The sequence below is a fragment of the Camelina sativa genome, chromosome 18 (assembly GCF_000633955.1).
Source record: "Camelina sativa cultivar DH55 chromosome 18, Cs, whole genome shotgun sequence".
NCBI lineage: Eukaryota > Viridiplantae > Streptophyta > Magnoliopsida > Brassicales > Brassicaceae > Camelina > Camelina sativa.
The window spans coordinates 208,561-228,597 of NC_025702.1; the positions used below are offsets into that span (position 1 = coordinate 208,561).

Sequence of the window (20,037 nt, forward strand, 5' to 3'; positions counted from 1 at the left end):
TATTCTGAACAACTTAATTTAAAAAAAGTTTCTATTTTATATAACTTACTTAATATATTTACTATAATCTTATTTATAGCAATGTGCACTGGATAATGCGGTTACGGCCACTTTATTAGAGATGATTAATTAAGCCTTAAAACCAGGAAAATTATATTCTTTTGATTTGATTATATGCCTCTTGCTAAAAATATAGAGCTACATTTCTTTAGAATTGCATTTTTTAAACATTTGATACCATCAGTGAAAAGAAAAAAAAATTTGATACCATCACACTATGTCTTGACTCAAGACTAACGCTTTTCAATAAATTATTACTTAAAGAAACTTTAATTATGACAAATGTTACTATATGATATCCAAAATAGTTCGCCAACTCATCATATATCTTCATCAACTTGCCTTGCATATAAAACTCATTATACGTGTTGAGTCACATATCTACAAGTAAATGACTTTGGAATATACAAAATAAATATTACCTTAGAGATCACATCTTTTCTATTTTTTGGGAGGGTAAAGTAGAGATCACAACTTCTTACAAAGGTAAGTGATTCCAAAGGCATATCTCCCGTTTGTGTATAATCTTATCATTTGTTTAAAACCCCTCTCCATGCATTCATTTTGTTTCTATATTTATTGGTTCCTTTGTAAGTTTCCTGACTATTAATCATCTCTCTATCTAGCAAAGTGAGTTAGTACGTACGTATAAATATAGAGAGAGCGTCCAAGCAGAGAAATGGGTTTGCGCTCCTTCATATCCACCATCACATACTGTTTGTTCCTTCGCTATCCACACAGGAAGCCAAATCTCAAAAGTCTGAGCCACCTCAACTATTACCACACCACGCCAATGGCTCACCCACTTTCTTTACAGGTATTCTCTTTTCTTACCTCTTTTTATCAACCACAATTTTCATGTATATATATAGTTTAGTCTCAAGTTGACCCTATGATCACAGTTAGATTTTCATGATTAATATGGTAACTATATGCCTATATCTTTCAAAGCGTTCTTTTTCTGATATATGCTTACTGAAACGAAGAGTGCAACTGATTTTGCTTTTAGGGAAAGAGAGGTATGAATTTGTTTAGTTTGTGGTGATGCATGGTATTTGGTAGAGGAGCTCTATGTAGGCATGTAGCTATGTTGTTTTAACCAATTAAGGAAAACGGCTAGATAAGAAAAAAAAAACTTGGCAAATCAATTAAGTTGTTTTAACTAAACATATGTATAGATTTACTTTTTTATCACCAACTAAGTTGTTTTAACTAAACATATGTATATTAAATTTTCAAACACGATAGCTAATCTCCTTAACTATTTTAATCTATCGTTTATAAGGAAAACGGCTAGACAAGAAAAAAAAACTTGGCAAATCAGATTCTCGCAAAAAGAATACTTTTCCTTTGGCTGTATAAATTTTACTTTTTGATTTTGATTGATTCGTTAATGGGAATCGGACAAAACTGAAACGAAGTGTCATAAGTTTGTCTCACTAGTGGATGTTGCTATGATTATATATATCCTCTGGCTGATTCAGCAGGGAGTTGGTCGTTTAAATAATTGTTCATGTAATTACACTATTTAATTTCTTTGATCACATATATTAGTACTTATTAGTTTGTAATATATGAATGGTGCTAACAGACGATAGACCTGAAAGTAAGGATGTGCTGCAGTGGATGCGAGAGGGTGGTCAAGCATGCCATTTACAAGCTGAGAGGTAATGTCATTATAATCTAATGTTCTATTAAAAAATAACTTATTAGCTATTACTTTTTCTTCTATTAGATGTTTCCCTTAAATACACGATTAATAAAAAACATTATGTAATACTGTATAGTATAAATTATGGTCATAGAATAATTACTTTATATTTTCTAGAAATTTTATAATATAGAAAGAAAAATTGCTAAAACATGCATCCTATATATATATAAAAGATGAAGTAACATTGTCAATATCAAAATAGTAACTAAACGGGCGTTGTGTTGGTTGTGGTGAAGGGGTGGACTCGGTGGAGGTGAACCTGGAGATGGAGAGAGTAACGGTGGTTGGGTACGTGGAGAGGAAGAAGGTGCTCAAGGCGGTGAGAAGAGCTGGTAAGCGAGCCGAGTTCTGGCCGTACCCGGACATGCCTCGCTACTTCACTTCCTCCGACCATTACTTCAAAGATACCACCCGTGAGTTCAGGGAGAGCTACAACTACTATCGCCATGGCTACAATCTTAGCGACCGTCATGGTCATATCCATGTTACGAACCGTGGCGACGACAAAGTGAGCAACTTTTTCAATGACGACAACGTCCACGCCTGTCGCCTTATGTGATCTTCCTCTTTTTTAGGGTATCTACGGGTTTCTGCATGTTGTATCGTCTATAGTGTTGATTAATTAGTTTTTTAATGCATAAGCATATAAAAGCAAGAGTAAAAGAAACTTGCATACATGATATCCTCAACTTATTCCTAGAGCTATTCTTCAGATTAAGAAATTGATGTAGTATTTTATGGTCAAATCAACAAAGACTCAAAATCACACAATAGATCAATACAGGAATATTGACATTTCGTTGCGTCCAAAAAACACTATCTATTATAAAAGATCCATCACTTTTGATAGCGGTTTTGGCATTGTTATCGTTTCTTAATAAAATATAGCATTTTTTTCTATTCATTCGTTATAATCAACAATAGCAATTATACTTTGCTATTAATTGTTACACCAAATTTTATAGAAATTACAATTTACCACAATACTTTATTAGTTTTTGGATAATTTGACAAACTAAACAGAAAAATGCCAAAATTTTATTATATTTATATAAAACAATGGTACAAAATATCATTACAAAGTAAAAGTACATATTAGAAAATAAGTTCAGAAAACTCTTGTAAACTCCATGAATTTTCCACACTCTTGGACCTCTAATCTTTGAAACTTCTTTGATATCATCACGTAATCAACTTCAACATGTCTTGTGTTCTTTAAACCACCTACTGCCCCAATAACCATATATGAACACATCAGAAATTAAAGAGCCTGAAGATATGAGAGACTAAAGAAAATTTAGACTAACGTGTACCATAGAGAAGAACACCACAAGTTCAGATCAGTATGAGACCTTCCCCCACCACAACCTCTTCCTTTGAAAACCAATCCAGTATTTGGCACCTAGTTCCTTCTTTGCTTACTTTGAAATCTGCAAACAAAGACTAGTTAATACAACATGATACTTGACATAAACATGGCACAAAGTTAAATCAACTGAAAAAAACTTATAGAAGAGAAACTTATAAGAAAACAAACTTAAGCAATCTGAGTTTCTCATTTAATAACTCACCAATGAATCCACTATGGCTTGTCTTCAGGAGTAATAGTTTCAAAGTACTTAGAAACCTCAATCCCGACAGAAAACGAAAAAAAACATCAATGGAAGATACAACTTAGCTTCTTAGATAATCAAAATAAGGCAAGAAGAAGACTTCCGCATGATAACTACACCCAAACTAGTAGAAAGATTAAACCCTAACCTCGAATCTGACTTCACCTCAAATAGATCTAAAACAGTCTTCACGATCTGTTGTGTCAATCCTCACCATATCGCTCCTCCCTTCCACCATCGAGAAGCCTAAGATCGCCCAACGCTCCGACGGAAAAAAATTTCCCAAAACCATCCTTAAATCAAATTAGGAAAACTACAACACAAAGAATAAACAAAATCATAAGTATATGAATGACAAATATGAATGACAAACACAAATCGGTGAACCCTAAGAATTATGAACAAACTCACCAACTAAGATGTCGAAACAGTGACAGATCTAGGATGGTGACGGAGCCACGCAGGCAAAGACGACATGACGAAGGAGATCCATAGGAAAACATCTCTTGCCATATCTTCTTCCATTGGTTCGCCGGTAGAGACTAAACCGCAACGAGATCTGGAAACAAATAGATCTGAAAAAATGAGAAAAATAAGATGAGGAAAGAGGTGAAGAAACGAGGAGAATAAGTAGAATAAAGGAGACGAATTGGATCTATTGACATAGGTAAGATTAGGCAAATATGAATTGGATCTTATGATTTTGTTCATAGGGATCTTACCAGAGAGAGAGATGGTAGAACTGGATCTGTCAAAAGGACGACACAAACGTTGAGACAGAAGAGTGAGTTTTCGAAAGGGGAAGTGAGATTTCGAGAGAGAGATTGAGATTTCCACCGATTTCTTTGTGAGAAAGTGTAAAGTGAGATCTGTTTTTCCTTAGAAAAAATTAAGAACCAAAACATTATTTTATCTATTTTTTTTTTTGATTTTTTTTCAGAAGCGGGCACATAAAATTTGTTTAGGCGCTCGATAATAACATAACGTTTTATTTGTACTCCTGCTATTATAAAAGCAAATATTTTGAGGCATATCAATTTTTAAATCTGCCCAACATATTGATAGCGTTCACAAAAAAGCACACGCTATATAAAATTATGGCTAAGTCAATCATAGCATAAACACTTACAACGTTATCTTCTTATGCTATAAATACTCGATATTCTTGTAGTAGATTATCAGTAATTAATTAAGCTAAAAAATTGATTATAAGTAAAAAACAGTAAAGAAAATAAAACCGGTTATAAAAGGATTGGAAAAAGAGCTAGGTTTAGAAAAAACTTTCTTAGGTAATTCAGAATTTGTGACACCTCGGTTTCATGTACATTCAGAAAAATTTAAAATAATTGATTTGGTCACCTATGTCACCAAATTGCACTTATCTTTTCGGTCAAAGATCATGAGAAAACTCCAGAGTTAAGTGTACTTAAGTTGGAGTAGTCTCAGGATGAGTGACCTTTAGGGAAGTGACTGTCGGAACTGTGCGAGTGAGGAAAAAACACAGGAAATGATCATGTGGTAATTTGTAGGGATGGTAACAAGTCTATAAAACCCCCAGACGTAGGAAACCGGCCATCGATTATGGATGGGCTCATAAGCCCAGTAAGAGGACGTGAGACCCATTAAGGAAGTGGGCCCATGGACTGGGATTGGAAAAGGGGTCCACTAAAAGGTGGCGGTCGGGGCATTACAAGTGGTATCAGAGCCAAACTAGACGAGTGTGGAGTCGAGTGGGTTCACACCATCGGGGTGACGGTCTTGGTGCGCAACGAGGATGTTGTGATCTGTTAGTGGGGGTGAAATGTGACACCCCGGTTTCAGAGACATTCGAAGAGATTTAAAAGAATTGATTTGATCATCTATGTCACCAAAGTACACTTATCTTTTCGGTCAAGGGTCATGAGAGAACTCCAAAGTTAAGCATGCTTGAGTTGGAGTAGTCTCAGGATGGGTGACATTCCGGAAAGTGATTGTTGAAACTGTGCGAGTGAGCACAAGACACAATTTGTAGGGACGGTAAACAAGTCTTTAAAAACTCTTGCACATAGCAAACCGGCCGTCGAATATTGATGGGCTCACGGGTCCAGTGAGAAGACGTGAGGCCCATTAAGGAAAGTGGGCCCATGGACTGGGATTGGACAAGGGGCTCACTAAGAGGTGGCAGTCGGGGCGTTACAGTAAGCAACATATAGTTTCAAAAATTATAAAATTACAAACTTTAAAAAGAAAAGCTTATAATTTCATGTTGCAAAGCCATTTTTCCGTAAGCTGCCGCGTAATTTCCTAACAACTTCTATTTTCTTTCTTTACATAAACAAAAGCGTAATACAAAAGATCAATATCATGAACAAATATACAAATAACATCTCTTCACATAAAAAGTATGAGGTTTACAACAATACCTTCTTCATTCGTGTTTAATGAAGTGAAATCCACTCATCTTCCAAAGAAATACTAACTCCTTGGGGGAAAGTGCGAAACTCTACAAACAAAAAATAACTTGTTAGTGTATAAAGAAATATGAAGATTCATTGATTAAAGCTCGAAGATTAAATATTTTACCATCTTCTAGAGTCCCAAGCTTTTCCATTGGTTTTTCCTCTGAAGAAACTTGTGGATAATCATACCGAATCCAATCTTGAGTGCAAATGAGTGCTTCAACTATCATTGGTGTGAGAGAGCTTCAAAAAGGATCAAGTATTCGACTACTTGTGCTAAACGCCGATTCAAAATCAACAGTTGAAACTAGTATTGCTAAAAGATCCTTTGCCATTAAAATAGAAGTGGCAACAAGAGTATAAAATAGAAGTGGCAACAAGAGTCTTGAATATAAAATGAAACATGAATGGAGATTAGAAACAATGCTAGGTTAAAGATAGTTCATAGCTCATAAAAATATGAAGTCCATAACTCATCAAAAGCAAAAACAGAGAAACAATCTGAGACTTGCATAAAAGAACCTTAAATTTTCTAAAATCACAGAACCCTAATTTCGAATCAAAAGACAATAGTTTATCACAATATACACAGTAAAAGGGAAAGAGATTCGTACCAGGAGAAAGTTATTGGAGCTTCCTTGGACGAAAAACTCTCCGACTTCAAGTTTAGGGTTTCATCAATTTGGTGAACCGTTGTCGACAATGGTGACTAGCGCCGGTGGGAATGATGAACCGGTGGAACAAAAACTTAGAGAGGGCCCAATTTCACACTCAATTCTCTCTCCACTGACAAATACAGACTGAAATCTTCGATTGTTTTGCCACCAGCGACGAGAGAGAGATAGAAGATGAAAAATCGAAGAAGAGAAAGAGAAAGAACAAAAAAAAAATTTCATTTTTGTGAAAAAAACTCTACCACTCACAGATTGACACATACAGACATATAGGCGATTCCAAAAGTGTTAAAAATAGAACCATTTCTATTTATTTTTGGGCCCATTGAATTAATTTTATTCATTTTTAGTCCTCAAATTTTCGGAACCCAACAGATAGAACCCCCAAGCTCTTCGGCTTCAACTTTAACTCTATAATATAGTTATAAATTAATAATAAATAATAATAATACAAAATATTTAAGGGTATTTATGGGTCGGATAACAAAACGGGTAAAGTGACGAGTAACAGAACATGTATTAGAAACTAAATTAATATTTGATACTCATCCCTAACTCACGAATAATATAAATATAAAACTCTTCACTCCACCCTAAGGTTATAGGTACCTTTTTTCGAGACGGGTAAGAGCCGGGTAACAGATATTAAAAATAAAACTGAACTGACAAGTAAAAAATTAAATTGAACTAATTAAAGTGAAATCTAAACATACTACAACATAAGAAAATTGGAAATAGAAAAAAATAATAAACAAATATTGGTGGTTCATATCCTTAACTAAAAATCAAATGCAAATAAAAACATAGAGAAATTATATTTAAATCATCGCGGATCTATAATATTTTAATTTAAATCATTACACATGTCACTATCTTTTATAACATGTTGTAATCTCATATAGAATATTTTTAAGAATATATAACATAAAAATAAATATTTATTTTTTGACATGTTTCAACTTAATATCAGCTTGATAAATTGACACATGCCAACATCATAAATAAAAAATTGTTAGTTTTTTCTTCTGAATATTCTTGACACTTGTCTAAATTTATCGATAGACTTCACACATTTCGCGATCAAAAATGAACAAAGTTTTGTATAATGATAAAACGATCAACCCGTTTTTTTAATCTAATAATAATAATCTAGTGATCTCATACTCACTAACCACCTAACTACATTCAAACCAAAGAGCGGAAATAACCAAACGATACCATTAAACCAATGAACAAATAACAAGTATTAATTCCATAACCACTAAAACAATAAACCATTCCAACATAAACCAAGAACCAGCAATCCTAGATAACATTCTAAGAACTCAACTCTAGCAACCTAACAGGAGCCAAACAACAACCAATCGAGTCACTAGAATATTCTCCTCTTCATTGCCTAGATTCCACGATCACACTATGCCTTTACATGCACCACAAGCACAAATTAAGATGCATGAGTATTGTCATAAACACTCAGTGAAACAATCCTCCCATCTACTTGGCTATGCACGCAAGCAACTGAGATTCTAATGTTAAACAAGCAACAAACAAATATCACGGTAGGATCTGTAATATACACCATAGGAGAAAAATCATTGTCATCACGGTAGATACCATGAACGAGTTTATCGTTGCCTTGAAAGTGTCAACAACTCCCTTTGGAATCCACCAAACGTGTTTGTTGTTTCAAATTTTGCAAACGATTATACACCAAACTATGGTAATGATGAGGTAAAAAGTGAACCCATAACTTCTGCTTAATTTTATCCCAAGATTTAATAGGGTTTTTGCCATCTCTCTTGCGTGTGGTCTTCACTTGTTGCCACCATGATGCGGCTTGTCCTCGAAATTGTTTAACCACAATCGAAACAAATAGATCATCTGAAACGCGTTGAAACTCCAAAATCTCTTCAACATCCACCAGCCAATCTAGTAATAAATCACTAGAAAATCCACCATGGAACTCGGGAATATCCACCTTATAATTTGGGAACATCGTCAGAAGGAAATCAAACCACCAAGAACGTAATGAATCTGATACCAACTGATAGAGAGCGGAAGCTTAATAACGGATGAGGACGCTAGATCTCCAGGAGAACTCGGATTCACGAACGGATCTTGCTTAGAACGTCGTAACTTGACGAAGAAGCAATAAGCATAGGGCCGAGATCGGAACGATATCGACGAGGTTTTGCAAGTCCTCCTTGTAGGGCTTTAAGATAAGCTCTTAGGGTTGAGAGTCCTCCTCTCTAAGCTTTAGAAAAATCTCTCGAAAACTTGTTTATTCAATAGTCAATAATTACCCATTATACAAAACCTACAACGGCTATTTATAATAAATCTAAACACTCTAGAAAACCCTAAAATAATTAAAAGGAAATTATCTAAATTATAATAAAAAGTCATAAAATATTTGGAGTTATCCAAATATTACGCTACATCACAAAGAAACAAGGGTACATACGTCTACTTATTGCTATATATAGAAGATATTTTAATAACGTATGTTGACAAAGGCGAAGTTCAGAGTTTGAAGACGCTATTAAACACAGAGTTTGAGATGAAGGATTTGAGATATGCTAAGAAAATCCTTGGTATGGATATTTCTTGAGATAGAGCAAATGGACGTCTCAAGCTATCTCAGGAAAGCTATCTGATGAAGGTTCTTGAAAATTTCAGAATGGATCAGTCAAAGGCAATTGACACGCCTATGGGAGCTCATTTCAAGTTAAAGGCTGTGAATGATCATGAGTTGGCTGAACAGAGAGAGTTTATGAAAAGGGTTCCTTATTAGAGTGCAGTTGGGAGCATCATTTACTTAATGCCTTAATGGTAGGCATTAGTGTGACACCCCGGTTTCAGAGACTTGCAGAGAGATTTAAAAGAATTGATTTGGCCACTTATGTCACCAAAGTGCACTTATCTTTTCGGTTAATGGTCCTGAGAGAACTCTAGAGTTAAGCGTGCTTGAGCTGGAGTAGTCTTAGGAGGTGACCTTCCGGGAAATGATTGTCGGAACTGTGCGAGTGAGGAAAAAACACAGGGAAAGATCTTGTGGTGACTTGTAGGGACGGTAAAAAGTCTTTAAAGCCTCCCAGACGTAGCAAACCGACCGTCGAATTATGATGGGCTCACAGGCCTAGTGAGAGGACGTGCGGCCCATTCAGAAAGGTGGGCCCATGGACTGGGATTGGACATGGGGCCCACTAAGAGGTGGCGGTCGGGGCGATACAAGTGGTATCAGAGCCAAACCCAGATGAGTGTGGAGTCGAGTAGGCTCACACCGCCGGGGGTGACGGTCTTGGTGCGCAACAAGGACGTTGCGATCTGTTAGTGGGGGTGAATTGTGACACCCCGGTTTCAGAGACTTGCGGAGAGATTTAAAAGAATTGATATGGCCACCTATGTCACCAAAGTGCACTTATTCTTTAGGTCAAGGGTCCTGAGAGAACTCTAGAGTTAAGCGTGCTTGAGCTGGAGTAGTCTTAGGATGGCTGACCTTCCGGGAATTGATTGTCGGAACTGTGCGAGTGAGGATAAAAAACATGGAAAGATCTTGTTGTGAGTTGTAGGGACGGTAACAAGTCTTTAAAGCCTCCCGGACATAGAAAACCGACCATTGGATATAGATGGGCTCACGGGCCTAGTGAGAGGACGTGAGGCCCGTTAAGTAAGGTGGGCCCATGAACTGGGATTAGACATAGGGTCCACTAAGAGGTGGCGTTCGGAGCGTTACAACTAGACCGGACTTAGCTTATCCAGTGGGTTTGGTTAGCAGGTTTATGAGCAATCCGGTCAAGGATCACTAGCAAGCTGTCAATTGGATTCTGAGATACATAAGGGGATCTATAGGAACAAGTCTTTGTTACATGAATAATGGTTAGTTTAGGGTAAGAGGATATTGCGATTCAGACTATGCAGGTAAAATATACAATCAAAGATCAACCAGCGAGATGGTTTTCATTGTTGGAGGAAATGCTATCAGTTGGAAATCAACTCTACAGAAGGTTGCGTCATTGTCTTCTACTGAGGCTGAGTATATGGCGTTACCTGAAGTAGTGAAAGAGGCAGTTTGGCTGAGAGGTTTGTCAGGAGAACTTGGGTTTCCACAAGGCTGTGTGGAGATTGATTGTGATTCGTAGAGTGCCATATCATTGGCTAAGAATGTTGTCTTCCACGAGAGGATGAAACATATTGATGTTATGTACCACTTCGTCAAGGATCTAATTTCAAAAGGTCAGATTTCAGTATTGAAGGTACCTACAGAGTATAACCCTGCAGATATCTTCACAAAGGTTTTACCTGTCAACAAGTTTTAAGAAGCACTACAGATGCTTCGGGTCTCAAAGAACTGAGGCAGTCCAACTGGACGGAAGAACAGGTATCCGTGTTTTGATACGAGGATCCACCAAGGTAAGGTATCTAATCATGACTAAGGTGGAGATTTGAAGGATGATAGTCACAATCAGGTTGAATAGATGTGGAGAGATCTGATTTGCGTCCTTGGCTTGATTGGATGGAGACTTGCTTTGTGTTGGGGAGATTACACAGATTTTGAGAGATTACACTTTGCGAATGGCTTCATCGAAGGCGACGCAGAAGAGTTTGTTCGTGATGTTGAATCGGGGAGACCTTACGAGAGTTGGCACGCGATGAAAGGATCATTGTTATGTGCTTTTGGTACCTATGGCGATCTTGAGAGAATCGCCTTTGAATTGGAGCGAGAACGAAGTTGGGAGGAGTTCCAACGCTTTTTTCAGATGAAGTGATTGTCTCAACAACAATCTTATGCAAAACTACACATAGCAAAGACTGTTGCGGAGAAACCGATTGAAGTTTCAGAGAAGAAGAAAGAAACGCATAGCGACGTGGATTTGTGTTTTGAAAGGCAATCACTGGAAGGGGAACACACTGCAATTGCAAACACGATTCTGTCATCACCGCAGGTAAACGTTTCTGATTCAGGGCTCAACATATCAATGGAACATCAGAAAGATAATTCACTTTTGAGCAAGGGGGAATCAACGTAGATGATGGGCTATGGAGATGGTTTGGTCAAGCAAGCCGAAATACCTGTTTTCAGTGGAGTTTATCCGTGTATTTGGATTTCGAAGGTTGAAAGATTCTTTTGTTTTTCTCAAAATAATGATGTGGAGAAGATGCATTTGGTGTCGTCGCACTTGGAAGGAGATGCTTTGAGTTGGTTTAAGCATGTATCTTTCACAAACTGGAAAGATTTCAAGTCATGATTGTATGTTCGGTTTGGAAACATCAATCCTCGAAGCCCTCCGATACAAAATTCTGATTATGAAGTGGTTTTGGTAAAAGATTCAATGCAAGAGTCAGATTCAGCTAAGAAAGAGAATGATTTCTCTGAAGAGAAGCCCTTGACTGAGAAAGAGGAATCTGTTTGTGTGAAGAAATTGTGTCATCAACAAGCGTCAGACTTGGAAGTAGCTGGCAAGAGATTTCAGGAAAACATCAAGATGGCTTCGGTAAAAGAAAAAGAACGACTAAAATCAGAGAAGAAGAGGAGATCTTTGAAAACTTGGAGGTATAAATTCAAATATAACAAGTCAGAGTTAAGAAAATTGATCAAACATCAGCTTTTTTCTAGTGAAGATGGTAAGTTCATCGGTTTTTGTTTACAGGCTACAATTAGATTGGTGCAGAGGAGGAGAAGGTTTCAGAGCCTTAAAAGGCAGAAGCAAGCTGCCATGTCATTGGTGATGTCCAACTTGAGGATGATGCATGTTTCAAAAGGGCTGAAACAGCTTATTAATGGGGATATGCAGCAATTGCACTAGGAGGTTGGCGGAGAGCATCAGCTTGTGGCTCTAGATGAAGTCGGATCACAGGTGGGCTTGTATCAGTTTCGCTGGCTGAATCAGCAATCTCTGAAACAAATTGAGGAGTATACAGTGGCTGGAGACTAATACATATTCATACAAAGATTGTATATCAAGCTGTTACGCCTACAACAATTAGTCACAGTTTTGCACACTTATGAGAAACAAAGACTAGGAGATTTCAGTCAGTCTTCTCTACTTGTTGCTGCAGCACTTTGGAGTACAATGATAAACCTGGGGATTGTGAGTTACCATTCTTGGCACCGTGGGAAAGCTCGGTATTTGCCGAATTATGAGTATAAGTTTGACGCTAGATTAAAATAGAAGTGTGTTGGCAACATTACTGCAAAACAGAGTTACGAAGGGAAGTTTATTGGATTGTACTCAGCATATGGGGACAAGAACGTCGATTATTCTGTGTGGCATTGTTGGAGAAAGAAGAATCTGCAGCTCGTTAATCTGAACAATGGATGTTCAGTGCCACAAAGTTCGGACCTGTACTTTCATGGAGTCAATTACTATGGTACAGAAGATGATTGTGCGTGCAGCAGCCTTGCCGTGGCAGGCGTGGTCGTCTTCTTTGCTTCTTTGTCAATCACATTTGCTCCTTCACAGTTTGAGGACAAGCTGTTGTCAAACGGGGGAGTATTGATAAGCACATGAGAGGCACATGTAAGGAGCTAAAAAGAAGAATGAGAACAATGTAGAGTATAAATAGAGATAGAGTAGTATTGTAAAGACTATCCTGTGTGATCAACATTGTGAGTTTGTTAGATCATATCTGCATCTCTGTTCATGGTAATAAAGAGAGGAGAACTGTGAAGATGTATTGGATGGTTGAAGTAGTGTCTGTGTGATTCAAGACGTGATACAAGATTGTTGTTGTTTTATGTGTGTGAGAAGTTTCTAGAAGGTTTGAGAAGACAATAATGAAGGACGGTTTGAGGATTAATTAAAGAGGAAAACTACTATTTATTGGGTTGATTAAATTGGAGTTTTACAAAGAAAATGAGAATAGCAAAAAGGAAAAAAGCCTTTTTCTTATGAAATTTGGAAATCTTCTCCTATGGTGATTAGGAAGTCTTGATGAGTATATAAGGAGGTGTTGGGCACGTCCTAGAGAAGCAAGAGAGATGAGGCATAAAGATAAATCCTAGGGAGCTTTCTGTGTTTGTGTGCGGCTTAGTTTCGTGGTTTGGTGCTTGGGTTGTTCAAGCTTCTTTGTTCGTCGGTGTGGCGTTTGTGTGAAGGTTGATCCAGAGAGTTGGAGATCTGAAGTCTAGGCTCAGGGGGAGTTTAGCCCAAGGTTAGGTTATCTTGGTTTGAATCTAGGCTCGGTGTGAGTTTAGTTAAGGGTAGAGATTTATCCTTAAGATTTCATGTTATAGAACAGAGCTGTGAATTAAGAGGGTTGTGCTTGATTTACGCGTTTGCGAATAGGTTGTATTTGCTTTCTTGTTCTAGTGCAATCGAAATCTGGAAGTGGTCCCGGGGAGTAGGAAAAACCAAACCTCGTTAACAAAGCTCTTGTGTTATTTATTTTCTGCACTTTATTATTGCCTCATCCACATTTACAAGTGGTATCAGAGCGGGTTCTCGATAGAGATTTAGTCTAGTTTCGGGTAGATCAAGGGTGAGGGTAGTTCAGGAAGTAAGACAGAGCTTTGAATCAGTTGTGATGACTTCATACAGAGAAGGCACGTCTATGGCAAGACCACTGTTGCTTGATTCAACGAATTACATGTATTGGAAGGTTCGTATGCCAGCGTTTATTAGTAACCTTGATGAAGATTGCAGGAATTCGATTGAGCTTGGTTGGGAGCCTCCTAAAGTTGTAGATGAGAAAGGGGTTGAGAGTCTTAAGCCTAGGGATAAGTGGACTACTGTAGAGAAAAAGCTATCAAGTTATAATTCGACAGCCAAGACAGCGATTTACAATGCTATTGATTCAACCCACTTCAAGTTGATTTCTCAATGTGTATCAGCTCATAAAGCATGGAAGTCATTGGAGAATATGTTTGAGGGTACTTCAAGTGTTAAGAGAACAAAGCTGGATATCTTGGCATCACAATTTGAGAATCTAAGGATGGAAGAAAAAGAAATTGTGGTTGAGTTCAGTGCTAAGTTATGTGATATATCTAATGAGGCTTTTGCTCTTGGAAAGCAGTACAAAGACAAAAAGCTTGTGAAGAAACTGAAGCGATTGGTGCCTGCAAAATTTGAGTCAAAAATTTCTGCAGTTGAAGAAGCTCATAATTTAGATGAGATGGCTTTTGATGAATTTGTTGGGATCCTTAAAGCTTTTGAATTAAGCAAAGCATATGAAGCTTAAGGAGTAAAGAAGAAAGATGATGAAGTTAAGGAATCAATAAAGAAGGAAGTTGACATCGCAGTAGCTCTTAAGGTATCATCTTGTGAAGATTCAATGGCTATATTATCAAGACAATTTGCTAAATTTCTGAAGCGTAAGGGCGAAGAGAAGAAAATTAGAGTGAGTGAAGAGATGAAGACTTCATCAAAGAATGTTCAATGTTTTGAATGCAAAGGATACAATCATGCATGGTCTGATTGTGCCAATCTACAAAAGCATAAGAAGAAGGTTATGAATGTTGTTACTAGTGATTCTGAAACTGATTCAGATGAAGAAAAAGAACTGAAGAATTTTGTGGCGTTTACAACTTTTGAAGATAGTTCTGAATCAGTGTTTGTATCAGTGTTTGCATTAGTGTCTGCAACTGCTTCTGAATCTACAACAAAACCTGCAACTGCATCTGAACATGAATCTGATAGTGATAGTGATGGAGAGGATATGAGTTATGAAGAACTTGGTAAGAGTTATGAGAAGCTGTATGCACATTGGCTTAAGGTAGTTGATGATAATTCAGTTTTGATTAAGGAGAAGCTTGAGTTAGAGGCTAAAGTCGTTGAAGCAGAGAAATATGCAACAGAGAAGGGAGAAGAAGCATCACAAGCTAAAGTGCAACTTGAAGAAACTCAAAAGAATTTGAGGATGCTTAATAATGGTACAGAGAAGTTGGGTCACATTCTGAGTATTGACAAGACTGATAAGTGTGGTCTTGGATATGAAGGAAAAGTTTCAAAATCGGATATGGTGTTTGTTTCAAGTGGAAAAATCACGTCTGCATCAAGAACTGTGCTAAAGACTGCTTCAAAGACTGCTTCAAAGAGTGCTTCAGAGAATGTATTTTTGAAAGAGCATAGTAAAAGAATTTCTGAATTGAAGAATGCACCTAGACAAGTGTTTCGACATGTTTGTCATCATTGTGGTGTTGTTGGGCATATTAGGCCAAGATGTTTCAGATTGTTGAGAGAGAGGAGCTGAATGGAGAATGTTTATGATGTAAATTTTCAAGGTCCTACATGTTATCATTGTGGAGTTCAAGGACATATTCAGAGGAGTTGTTTCAGAGTCATTCAAGAGGTTAACTATGGAGGTATAAGGTGCAACAAGATATGGGTTAAAAAAGATAATTTCAATGGGGGTGGTGTACTAGGCTATCAACCGCGTATTGCAAGGCGGGGATAATTTTCCAGTTATTTTTGACCATGTTGTGACTCATTCAGGGGGAGAATGAAGATGTGTTTGGTGATGTGTTTAGGTGTTTGAACTGATGAGTTCACAAGCATAGTCAAAAAGGGGGAGAACTGTGAAGATGTATTGGATGACTAAAGTAGTATCTGTGTGATTCAAGACGTGATACAAGATTGTTGTTGTTTTATGTGCGTGAGAAGTTTCTAGAAGGTTTGCTAAGACAATAATGAAGGACGGTTTGAGGATTAATTGAAGAGAAAAACTACTATTTATTGGGTTGATTAAATTGGAGTTTTACAAAGAAAAGGAGAATAGCAAAAAGGAAAAGAAAAGCCTTTTTCTTATGAAATTTGGAAATTTTCTCCTATGGTGATTAGGAAGTCTTGATGAGTATATAAGGAGGTGTTGGGCACGTCCTAGAGAAGCAAGAGAGCTGAGGCATAAAGATAAATCCTAGGGAGCTTTCTGTGTTTGTGTGCGGCTTAGTTTTGCGGTTTGGTGCTTGGGTTGTTTAAGCTTCTTTGTTCGTCAGTGTGGCGTTTGTGTGAAGGTTGATCCAGAGAGTTGGAGATCTGAAGTCTAGGCTCAGGAAGAGTTTAGCCCAAGGTTAGGTTATCTTGGTTTGAATCTAGGCTCGGTGTGAGTTTAGTTAAAGGTAGAGATTTATCCTTAAGATTTCATGTTATAGAATAGAGCGGTGAATTAAGAGGGTTGTGCTTGATTTACGCGTTTGCGAATAGGTTGTATTTGTTTTCTTGTTCTAGTGGAATCGAAATCTGAACGTGGTCTCGGGGAGTAGGAAAAACCGAACCTCGTTAACAAAGCTCTTGTATTATTTATTTTCTGCATTTTATTATTGTCTCATCCGCATTTACAAAGTGTAATTCCAGTCTTATCATCTTATTGTTGATATATGTTGCAATTCCTCTAGTAGAACGTTAAGTCGACAAAAAAAAAAAAGTTTCAAAGAATTAGAAAATAGTTGTTTCACTCTTTCGTTTTAATTCCTCTCGTTGATATGTGTTGCAAATTGCAATAATAACATCGGTCGTTGGCAAAAAAAAAAAAATAAATAAAATAACATCGGTCGTGCCTATTGGAACGAATCTCCTTTTACCGTGTCATCTACAATTTGTTTTTTCATGTAATGATCATCTCGTCAGATTTTGAGACGTACAGCATTGCTCTCACAACAGACTTTAATTCTAAGGATTGATGTTGCATTCTCTGAGATAAACGTGCTCATAGTCTACGTGCTTTGACCAGAAGCCTCTGTATCTTGGAATCCCAATCTCTAGCCATGGTTTGAGGTTACCATTATAGTGTATCACAGCTGCCCTCTCAATATCCCTCTGGTTCACACTCGGGTTGTATCCAAGGCCTAGTGTGTGCCATTTCCGGTCTAGCGGATATGTTCGTCTCCAAAATGTGATTAGACCAGGCGGCAACGTCCCTAGCTTCCACAATTCTCGGTCTTGGTTCTGCAGTTCAAATCGTTCGTGTCTAAGATTAGCAAACATTCTTGGAATCAAGACGAATGCGACTTAGCCCACACTGACAGGTAACTCAAACATAAGTAAAAAATATTTTCTGCATACCAGATCCTGCCATCGATGATAAACCTCTGTGATGTTTTGCCTCTTCCATTCATCCAGATCAAAGACATTCATACCATATGCCCAACCACAAGCACGAGGGTCAAAGTTCTTGGAGATGAGTGGATTTGAGAAGTTCAGATAACGGTCAAAGCGATGAAAGCTTTCCCCACAAGTCTCTACAGCACCGTTGACATTACCTTTCAGATCAACTAACCAAAGACCAGAAAGGTCCTTCTGCACAACTATATCATCATCCAAGAAGAGCACTTTGCTGAGCTTCGGAAAGATCTCAGGCAAGTAAAAACGAAGATGATTAAGGATCGATAAGTATTTTGGATTCCGGAACTTGATGTTTGTGTCTGAATTTGTATGGTGGGCCCTGAAGTAATAATCTATCATCGATCTAGAACTAAGCTGTTTGAGAACGGGACTGTAGCTTGAATTCAGCCATGTAAATTCTTCAACATTCTGAACCTGGATGGTGGCTTTGCCTGGTGGGTTGTCCAGGAACCACATCCTCATAGCGGCATAATTGAGTCTGTCTGTGACGATGTGGAAGACATGCTTTGAGGGATGCTGCCAATAAACCATTAAGACCCGTAAGTTAAACAGAAAGACGCACACTTTAAAATGTTAAAACAAAAGAACAAAGTCACTTCTTACCTTTGCATTGGTTATGGTAGAGTTAACAACAACTGACGTAGCCAAAACATTATCAGAGAAAAGGGCATAGTGATACAGCTGAGTATCTTCTAGTTTGTCCTGATTTGGGAATTGTTGTTGAGATGAATTTAAAGCATAATAATCTGTAGTGAGGCGCAGAGGGAGGCAGTGAAGTCCTTTTGGAATGGTCTTAGCAGTCAATTGAGTCAAGAACATGGTTTGCTTCTTATGGACCCGTAGCTGCTCCTCTGCGGAGTGGAGCATTGCACGTAGCTTCTTGACCACTGTGGAACAGTCATCTTGGATCTGCTTGCCTTTGGCCAAAGTTTGCTCCATTGCTTTTAGCTTGTCAATAGCACTGGGTTTTTATTTAAAAAATGGATAGAGAAATGATCAGTTAAGAGGAAGAAACATGTTTTTTTCGAGAGGTGATAAACAACAACAAGTGGGAACTTACGTCTTTGGGAGATCCGAATCCTTGGAGGCATCTGCAAGTGCCCGTTGAACTTCTTTAACACGGAGTCGAAGCTCCCTGACAAAATGTGGATTGGCCTTTGCAGATGGAAGTGAAAGATAAACCTTAGCCCTAATAAGCTGATCTTTAAGGTGCCTGACCTGAGCATCAGGCAACAAGACGTTGTTTCCCTTCTCTTTCTTAGCTCCGAAAGCATTAGGCTCATCATGGTGATCATCAACTTTTTCAGAGGTTTGCTGGGACAATTGAACAGGGGTCCTTTCCTGAAAGATGATGAGATTGACGCACAAATATATATGAGGGAAAGGGGAGATAAAATTGTGGGCACAACAAAGACCCTCTAAGGAGGAAGCTACATACATACGTTACGTGCATAGGCAACCACAAGGAGGATAGGTAGGGTTTTCTCCTAATTAAATACTACTAAATGATCAAGTAAGTATAAAAAGCCAAATCTGGAGCCCTAACTGAGGAAAAAAACCAATTCTGGTAAAAAGAAAGAGATTTTAATGGTGTAGAAAACACCAACAGCGTACGTACCCTACTATGAATCTCAGAGGCAGAATCAGCGACTTGTTTGATGGAATTGTCGTCGTCATCGTCGGTGGCGGAAAGAACTCGAGCAGACAATTGGTCTCTGGCTTCTTCTGAGGTAATTGGTGAAATGAGAGAGAGAAAGCAAAAAAGAGGAATTCACATCACATCACATCACATCACACGTACCTTGCCGTCGTGAATTCTTATCGACGGAATAGACCACGACTTCTTCTCCTCCTCCTCCTCTGAGCACTGCCGGAGATTCCTATAGACAGATGCAATGTTGAACAAGAAATTGAAGAAACGAGAGCTAAAGAAAGAAATATCTGATTGAAGTAAAACCACTGGGAAAAAAGTAAAGTACCCGAGGAAGCAGATTCAAACGATTTTCATCGGAATTGAAAGTCTGAAAAGGAAACAAATGTGAACAAGTCGAAAACACCTAACAACAGGTCATCAAAAGAGAGAGAGAGAGAGAGAGACGGACCAAGGCGGTTACGTCCTCGAGGAAATCGCGCTTAGCTGCTACAGAATGAAACAAAGAAGACGATGATTAGAAATGCAAAATCCAAATCGGAGATATGAGAGACAGAGAGAGAGAGAGAGATTGAGAGAAGAACCGACAAAAGGGAGTCTTGAAGGAGGCGGCGGGATCGGTGTAGAGGAGGATAGGAGCGACGACGGTGAGGAGCATGAAGAAAAGAACAAGGTTTCGAAGCTTCACCATCATCGTCACCCAGTTGAGAGCATCAGCAGATCAAGAGAGAGAGCCAAAACTCTTTCTTTCTTTCTTTTTTCTTTCTTTATTTTTTCTAAGTGTGAGTGATTGAGAGAGAGAGAGAGAGAGAGAGAGAGAGAGAGAG

The 20,037-nt window shown here is 38.0% G+C and overlaps 2 protein-coding genes and 1 long non-coding RNA gene across 15 annotated transcripts in view; 1 reads left to right on the forward strand and 2 right to left on the reverse strand.

Annotated features, from left to right (window-relative positions):
- Nucleotides 421-2,569, forward strand: LOC104760111 (heavy metal-associated isoprenylated plant protein 21). Of its 2 annotated transcripts, none has more exons than XM_010482962.2 (4): nt 421-546; nt 692-877; nt 1,652-1,727; nt 2,011-2,569. In XM_010482962.2, the coding sequence occupies exons 2-4, from the start codon at nt 740-742 to the stop codon at nt 2,331-2,333; spliced, it is 537 nt and encodes a 178-aa protein (XP_010481264.1). In that variant the 5' UTR covers nt 421-546; nt 692-739; the 3' UTR covers nt 2,334-2,569. The 2 variants fall into 2 exon arrangements, with proteins under 2 accessions (XP_010481264.1, XP_010481263.1); XM_010482961.2 differs by having other exon boundaries at nt 422-546; nt 687-877.
- Nucleotides 2,792-4,388, reverse strand: LOC104760112. Of its 4 annotated transcripts, none has more exons than XR_762848.2 (5): nt 4,110-4,388; nt 3,799-3,962; nt 3,346-3,700; nt 3,082-3,204; nt 2,792-3,001 (listed from the first exon to the last, which is right to left on the reverse strand). It is a non-coding gene; the product is annotated as an uncharacterized LOC104760112 (long non-coding RNA). The 4 variants fall into 4 exon arrangements; XR_762847.2 differs by having other exon boundaries at nt 3,088-3,204; nt 3,799-3,946; nt 4,110-4,385; XR_762846.2 differs by having other exon boundaries at nt 2,792-2,998; nt 3,088-3,204; nt 4,110-4,383.
- Nucleotides 16,953-20,037, reverse strand: part of LOC104760113 (probable galacturonosyltransferase 4) — a 3,663-nt gene continuing 578 nt past the window's right edge. For 2 of the 9 annotated variants that reach the window (XM_010482966.2, XM_010482963.2), the window contains exons 3-9: nt 19,539-19,580; nt 19,361-19,439; nt 19,178-19,284; nt 18,620-18,900; nt 18,163-18,520; nt 17,500-18,075; nt 16,953-17,382 (exon numbers count right to left, since the gene is read on the reverse strand). In XM_010482966.2, the coding sequence (XP_010481268.1) occupies nt 17,107-17,382; nt 17,500-18,075; nt 18,163-18,520; nt 18,620-18,900; nt 19,178-19,284; nt 19,361-19,439; nt 19,539-19,580 (1,719 nt within the window). In that variant the 3' untranslated portion in view covers nt 16,953-17,106. Of the gene's footprint in view, nt 17,383-17,499; nt 18,076-18,162; nt 18,521-18,619; nt 18,901-19,177; nt 19,285-19,360; nt 19,440-19,538; nt 19,581-19,661; nt 19,700-19,798; nt 20,027-20,037 lie in introns of those variants that run through there. The other 7 variants (XM_010482967.2, XM_010482964.2, XM_010482965.2 and 4 more) reach the window with 6 other exon arrangements.

Excerpts from the sequence above, each read along its gene's own strand:
- LOC104760111 (XM_010482962.2), top strand. The coding sequence starts at position 740 with ATGGGTTTGCGCTCCTTCATATCCACCATCACATACTGTTTGTTCCTT. Across the intron at positions 878-1,651 it reads CTCACCCACTTTCTTTACAG|ACGATAGACCTGAAAGTAAG; the intron begins GTATTCTCTTTT and ends TGGTGCTAACAG. Across the intron at positions 1,728-2,010 it reads TGCCATTTACAAGCTGAGAG|GGGTGGACTCGGTGGAGGTG; the intron begins GTAATGTCATTA and ends GTTGTGGTGAAG.